This window comes from Terrapene carolina, unplaced genomic scaffold, assembly GCF_002925995.2.
Source record: "Terrapene carolina triunguis isolate 2854851 unplaced genomic scaffold, T_m_triunguis-2.0 Scaffold88, whole genome shotgun sequence".
In the NCBI taxonomy this organism is placed as follows: Eukaryota; Metazoa; Chordata; order Testudines; family Emydidae; genus Terrapene; species Terrapene triunguis.
In genome coordinates this window covers 22,980,362-22,988,060 of record NW_020664439.1, presented here as the reverse complement: position 1 = coordinate 22,988,060, position 7,699 = coordinate 22,980,362, and the positions used below count along the sequence as shown (strand labels likewise).

The window sequence follows — 7,699 nt, the reverse complement described above, 5'->3', positions numbered from 1 at the left end:
CTCTAAGGGACATGTTTGGTGGGTTTGACTCAGCCCCTAGTGGAGATGATTTCCATTAATAAAAAACATCACAGAAATTGGGTCTAGTTCTTATTATCATTAAAGACTGAGCTGGTTTAGGGACCAAACTACTAGTAAATAGTTGTTAGGCCTGGAGTGGATGGCCCCTCCATATTAGCATTGAGGCAAGGAAGCAGAGCAGATGGGGAAGATGATCTTTAATGTCTTATTCCACACCCATCACTTTAGCATCTGGGAACCTGAACATTAGCTGTCTGACTGTATGTTGGCCCATAGTTTTAAAAACAAAACTGCACAATACAGAGGACTTCCTGTTCTATTACCAGTGAAGATATGTTATAAGAAAACATTATAGAAAGTCTTCCTGGCACCTTGACCCCTCTCCTGTGCAATCTCAATGATTCTCTCCCAGACAAGCTTCCCCCTGCACAGGACTTAAGTTATTCGTTCTTCTTTAGGGTACAATTGTCTTAGTCCCTGAAGTTCATCCTTCTGGGAGCCTGGGTGCTAATTCCCACAGGCCTTCTCTCTCAAGTTCAGGAGTCTGGCAGTCCTGGGTCTGCATACTACAAGCCAGGCAGGCTTACCCTTCTTGTTCTGAAAAGTTTCACAGCCCTCCTCTTGGGCTCTGTGCTAGTAAGTCAGCCGTCCAGCCTAGCATTGAGAAAGCACAGCATCAGCAATCCTTCTTCTGAGCCTGTCTCTCTAGCAGCTCTTCATAATTCTCCTCTTCTGCTAGGAACACTCCCTCTTAACTAACCTCTGGTAGCCTTTTATCAGGTACAGGTGCTCCTTAGTCAATTAGCTGCCAACCAGCCACCTAGGCAGTTAATTACTACAGGTGGGCCAAGAAAGCCTTGTTCTCCTTAGAAAGCCTGTCATGGATAGACTGGACCCTGACTCTTCTTAAAGGGGCCAGCCACCACGCCAAATATCTTTGATGAACTGGCTTATAAAGTGGCCACCCTTAAAACCTGCTTAGTTCTATAGTAGGGGTTCCCAAACTTGATTCATGGCTTGTTCAGGGTAAGCCCCTGGCAGGCCGCGAGACGCTTTGTTTACCTCAGCATCTGCAGGTACGGCTGCTCGCAGCTCCTTGTGGCCGTGGTTCACTGCTCCTGTCCAATGGGAGCTGTGGGAAGCGATGGCCCAGCCTGTGCCACTTCCCGCAGCTCCCATTGGCCGGGAACAGCGAACTGTTGCTGCGAGCGGCCATACCTGCAGACGCTCGGGTAAACAAAGCGTCTCGTGGCATGCCAGGGGCTTATCCTGAACAAGCCGCCAACCAAGTTTGGGAACCCCTGTTCTATAGGAAATTGCCAACTAATAACAGCCAGGTAGCTGGGCAGTAGGACTTTCAGATGTTTCTCTAATTTGTTAATATACAAATTGATTCAAAACCATCTAGCTGTGCCTATGTAAACACCTTTTTGTTGTTGTTATACTCACTTGTTGCATCTTTATTATTTAGCTTGTAAATTCTTTGAGGTATGGACTGTGTTTTCTACTCCAGGCTTGTACATTTTAAACATAAAGAAGCCTCAATCCTGATTCTGAACTCTGTGTATTACTGGAAAAACAATAGAATGGATTAGCAATAATAGATGATATTTCACCTAGTGGCTAAATCAGAAACAATAGAGATGGAAAACCTGTTACATTTAGGGTTAGATGTAAAACACTTGTGTGTGTGCGCGTGATCACATGCTTTCTTAAATGCTTGTTTTATGACTACAATTTTGTCATAACCCATTCCTATAAAAATCAGAATCATTTCCCTAATTTTGTGTCTGGCTAGTTACAAATTCACTCACAGACAGGGTTCTCATCAGCGTCAGAGCCCAGCAGCTATCTGTTTAATGTCTCGGTCCTCTTGCCCGGTATAATTTAGTTTTTCTCTTTCCATTCAACATGACGGAGTCAGACATATTGCCAGAGCAGGATATAAAAATGCTTTTCTTTGCTTTAAGCAGGAGAAACATTTACATAAAACTGCTTAACATTTCTACCAGATCATTCACTAGAGGAACAAAATTAAGTCTTTCATCTCCCTTAGAGGAAATGTAATTGGCTACTGTCAACATTTTCAGTCTCATGTAAATTTCCTGTTCTTTCTGGGGTTATTCATGTTGTAGGAGGTTAATAACATCATGTATCCCCAGAGTGGTACAATGTTCATTGTGACATAGTAAATTTCTGTGGCATGTAGCAATATGGAATGTACCTCCATAAAGTGTCCCCCAGGGCCATTGGTATCTATTTGTAGGATCTTTTCTGATGGTCTGCGGAGTCCTTTTCATATTGATGCTGGGAAGATGGAGGATGGGGAGATGGTCCACAAGAGGATTTCCTCTAATGAACTGGTATAAATGAAAACATTTGAGAACCACTGATATAAAGCCCTGGATGAGTAAAAAACAAGAGGCTCTGTTATCTGTTCCTTAAGCTCTGTAGATGAAATCCAACCCCATTGAAGTCAATAACAAAACTCTGATTGAGTTCAGCGGAGGCAGGATTTCACCCCTTGTATTGTTCTGAGTTTCTGATGGATGGTTATGTTGTTTCTTCTTTTCTCTCAGTCTCCTTTCCCCTCCCTGCATGCCAGTATTCTCATATTTTTGTTTTAGAAATTAGATCCTAGCATTTCTATCTTTCTAAGGAACAAAACCTTTTTTTAAAATAAGAAAAGTTTTCAGAATTTTTATTGTTGAACAGTTAAGGCAGCGGTTCTCAACTGTGGGTCAGGACCCCAAAGTAGATTGCGACCCCATTTTAATGGGGTCGCCAGGGCTGGCTTAGACTTGCTGGGGCCCAGGGCCCAAGCTGAAGCCCAAGGGTTTCAGCCCTGGCTGACAGGCTCAGGTTACAGGCCCCTTGCCTGGGGCTAAAGCCCTTGGGCTTGGGCTTGGGCTTTGGCTCCCGCACCCAGGGCGGCAGGGCTCAGGTGGGCTCAGGCTTCAGTCCCCTCTCCTGCGGTCATGTAGTAATTTTTGTTGTCAGAAGGGGGTCGAGGTGCAAGGAAGTTTGAAAACCCCTGAGTTAGGGAGCCAAGTATAAATATGGAGTAACTCCTGACTTAAAGGAAGTTATTTTGGTTTTACACTGTTATAAATGAGAGCAAATCTGGCCCAGAATCTCTTTTCACTTTATGATATTTCTTCTTGCACCTTTCTTCCTTCCTTCCATGGAATTAGTTCAAATGTGTGAAAGAAAAGTGAGTGTCTGTGGGTTGAAGACCAGGGACAAGAAGGGCAGTATCAGCAAGAGATCTTTAATTGTTCTGGGAAGAAGCATCTGGGTGAAATGTTACTGTCAGGCACAGAATTATTTCCAGACCACTCTGCTGAATTGAGGCCAGTTTTTTACTCTTGAATCTGGGGCTCATACGCTGTGGGTTTTGCTGATCCAAATGCTGATTTTTGAGGGAAGATTAGGTCTCTGGTTACAGAACACCACACCAGATTAGAAAAAAATGTTTTCCCGACTGAGTCTCTGCAAATTTTCACGTGTCACTGGCCTGACTTTATTGCAAATTAAAAATAAAATTGATAACATTAATTACCATCTGATTTAGGCTTTGCTCCTGTAAGCCCTCTGTGTGGGGAAAGCTCACATGGGCTTAAAAAGGGATTCCATGTGCAGAAGACTTGCAGAATCACATCTCTAGGGTTCATTTTATAAAAGCACAATCCAGAGCAGAAGGGAAGGTCTTTTGGATTTCCTCGTAATAACTAAAGACCTTTATTCATTACTAAAAGTCACAGGAGGCTGATACAAAAAAAGGGAAGTGTTATTTGTTAGCCAGATTGGAGTGGTTGTGGCTTTCAGAAGTGCTTTGTTTGAGGTTGGGAAAATCCTCCTTGTATAACAACTAAAATTATTCATCTACTGGGGACTGGATGACTCCAGAGAGAGCTCCCATTGAGTTCAGAGTAAGGCCCGGTTGACGTTTAAAAATTAGATCAACCAAGTTACGTCACTCATGGCTGTGAAAAATTTCACTCCCTGTGTGCCATAGTATGGTCAACCTAATCCCCAGTGAAGATCCAGCCAGGTCAAAAGAAGAAATTCTTTCGACGATCGAGCTGCTGCCTCTCAGACAGATGGATTAATTACATCAATAGAAAAACCTCTTTTGTTAATGTAGGAAGTGTCTATGCTACGGTGCTACAGTGGCACAGCTGCAGCGCCACAGCTGTGCCACTGTAGCAGCTATAGTGTAGACATGGCCTAAACAAAGGCCCAATCTTGCTGCCTTTGAAATTAGTAGCAAAACTCCCATTGACTTGAATGGCAGCAGGACTGAGCCTTAGAATCTTCCGTGGAAGTTGGAGCAGCTAGCGCTCAGCTGCCTCACAGGATCAAACCCTAGACTGGTATTGTTTTGGGTGAGCAAGTTCAGATGAGAGGGTCACCATGAATCTGATCTTTCAGCCCCTTATACAGGCAAAACTCCAGTTCAAACCACTAGGCTTTCCTGGGATTGCATAAGTGTAACTGAGAGCAGAATTTACACTGATTTCAATAGGAATTTCACCAAAAAAAGGCGTACAGAGTTAGACTCTGTCTACACGAGGCTTGACAACATCCATAATAACATCATTGTCATGTCCTCTTTGTTCATTTTTACATGAGTGCCCTCAGGCTGAGTTGTGTAATACCTTTTTTGAATTACAATCGAACTTCCAGATGGCTAGCCAGTCTCCAGCGCCAGTTTCACTGGAGAGACATTTGTTAGGGAGAGGTCAGAGTCCAGATTTGCACCTCGTTTCCTTTTCAATTGTTTGTTTAATTTTCCTATATTTGAATTCTATTCAAATGCATTATTCATAACGGCAAAGAAATAACTGTTATTCCACAGTGGACTTTTATTGTACGTGTAATCAAGAAGCTATAAAGGAGGCAGGCAGTTGGCTTTATAGTCTACCAGAGAGTATTATTGTGGAAAGAATATCACTTCCAGGTGCCCTTACATTCTTGTTTGTTATGGTCATGAGGGAGAGCAATGAATACTCTAATGCAGATAACACTGATTTTCTTCACCTGTCTATGAAGAATCAGGAAACTATTTTAATGATGTAACTCTGAGTTATATCCAATTGTACTAAGGGCCCCTGAGCTCTCTGCTGGAAATACCATTAGAGAATCCTTTCCCTTGGAAAATATTTTCCATTATTCATTGCAATAATTTGCACAAACTATATCAACGATATAAAAGTGATAGCAAAATAAAGATAATTTCTTGGAAATAAATATGAGATAAAGTCTGATTGAAACTTAAAACACAAGGGTAGAGGGAAAAAATTACATTGGTTTGGGATCCTGGACTTGCCATACTGAATACTGGAACAGGGCCCAGAAACATTACTAATTGAAGGGACCAGTGACAATTTGAAGGTTCAATTTTTTCACAAGTCACCAAGGCTAGAATTTTTTTGCTCTACAAGGTCTGTAGGCTTGGGCCTAAATGCTGTACCTCATTGAAAACCTGCTGACCAGCATGATGCAGCATTTACTTCTACTCCCGGTGGTTCATAAGATGTCAGGCTTTAAAGCTATATTTTTTCTGATTACCATCTTACCTTCTTTCGCCCCATTTCAGTTCTGATCTATTTTTAGCAGTGACTATCTCAGAAACGGCTAGAACCCAGTATTTTATGCAGGCGGGAAATCCAACTTCCAAAGAGCTATATCCTGTGAGGTTCTGATACACACACTCTCAACTCCCATGGACATTCCCAGTGAGTTGTCAGCTGTGCTAAGTAAGGCACCTCACAGAAAGTGTCCCTGACAGGATGACTGCTGACTTTATGACAGAAATGAACTAGGGGAAAAGTCAAGGTGGCAATTCAAATAACTTGTTTTTAAATATGGTTGTCAACGAATGTGTTTTATTTCATAGGAGTTTTTGCAGAGTAAGGACTGCAGGATATGGGCCATAGGGAACTGTTTTGTGAAAAATGTGACTTTGTTATAATTGTTCCGGTGCATTTTCATGCTGTTGCTGGGCATGCTGTTACTGCTGTGCTGTGCTTACAGTGTTACGATCACTCTTTTGTCAACTGAACCTGATGGCCTGATAGTTTGTTCTGTTACGTATGCACTTCTGTTTGCCTTGCAGTGGCAGGTCTCCCGAGGCATTGACCATTGGACTGTTAAACGTGCAAGTTTTAATGAGACGAAGCCTCTTCCTTCATTTCATGCTCCTAATATCACTGTGCCAAGTACAAGTGCTAGCTACTGCGAAGCTGTTTCCCTATATGGAAGCAAAAAGGTGAAGCTCAGTGAAAATGTTTGTTTAAAAATGTTGTTTAATACACATAGAGATTGTTCTAGGTACAATATAAATACAAATTCTGCTAGCAGTATTGTGAGGTTTTTACCCATTATCTTATCTTTGTTAAATCTGCTGTTTAATCCAGCTTTGTTTCCTTTTGGTGTCTGCGTCTTCTCTTTTTCAAGTAATTTCACAACCGAAGGACAATGTTCATGGGTGAGGAGTTCAAGTGCAGACGTGCTCAGATTTGGGGTTGCGGTTTTGGCTCTGGCCCTGGTCCTGCCCCATCTTTCTAATGGGACAAAACTGCAAAGCTTGGATATGGATCTAAACTTTCCTAAGGGGCTGGGTTAGGTCTCAAGTTCTGGTTTATGTCCTTTCCTAGGTTTTTTTCATTTTAAAAGGAATGGGAAGGCAAAATTCAGGAGCTACCTTTAGGTGTTTGTTTAAATAGATGGCTCTCCTTTTGTTCCTTTATATAGGAAACACTAATTTGTAAAATTACAGTAGTGCATTTTTTTTTAAATGGAGGGAAATGTTATAAAGAAAATCCCAAAGACAAGCAGATTAGCCATTTACATTTAAAGTTCCCTTTCATATTACCCCCCACTTACTGCATTAGGGGAGTGATCATGACACCATCCCATCCTAATACTCTTCCCTACCACAAATATTTGAGAGGTGTTTGAAAATCAAAAGCTCACTTGAGCACTGAGCTAGGAGCAATACTTAGGATTTGTGCTCCCTGGACTGGTAGCAGTTGAGAGTGTAGCAGAGATGGGATGTTTTCAGTTCTTGGGGGAGGAGTGGGGTAGTCAGGACGGGGCACCGCTTGTGCTCCATTCAACGACTGTTGTGTTAGCAAGAAGGGAAAGTGGGAAAATCGTGTCCCAGAATGACAGGGATGGCAAAAGTCTTCTATCCTCCTAGACCTGCCCTTCTTTCATTGTTAATAGGTGAGAAAAAACAGTGATAAAGAGTCAGCATTGAAATCTGGATACTCTCCTGCCATAAAAACTGAGCTGAGCAAAACCCTACTACCTAGACCATTACAGGGGAACAGGAGGGAAAAAGTAATTTGGTACCGTGCTACTCCACTGAAGTGTCACTTACTTACCTATAACTGCTACAAGTGGGCATTGCATGTGTAAAATAATAAGAATCAGAAGTTCCAAAACAAATGTAGCACTTTAAGCACAGTTGTAGGTAAAGTGCCATATTGATGCAGTCTGATATGCTATGTGTTGGTTTCTTTGTAAGAACTAAGGTCCTGCTCGTACAAACAGTTACACATACCTAACTTGATGTTTATGAGTAGTCTCACTGCCTTCTGTGGAACGACTTATGTGTAAAGTTAAGCCCATGTGCAAGATTTTACTGTTTTGGGCTCGAGTTGCAAAT

The 7,699-nt window shown here is 42.1% G+C and overlaps 1 protein-coding gene across 1 annotated transcript in view; it reads left to right on the top strand.

Moving 5' to 3' along the window:
- The window catches only part of LOC112112474 (glutathione hydrolase-like YwrD proenzyme), a 30,205-nt gene that overhangs the window by 2,425 nt on the left and 20,081 nt on the right, over positions 1-7,699 (top strand). The window contains 3 exon segments of the mRNA XM_029911115.1: positions 2,157-2,209; positions 6,143-6,180; positions 6,183-6,313. Coding sequence (XP_029766975.1) covers positions 2,157-2,209; positions 6,143-6,180; positions 6,183-6,313 — 222 coding nt within the window.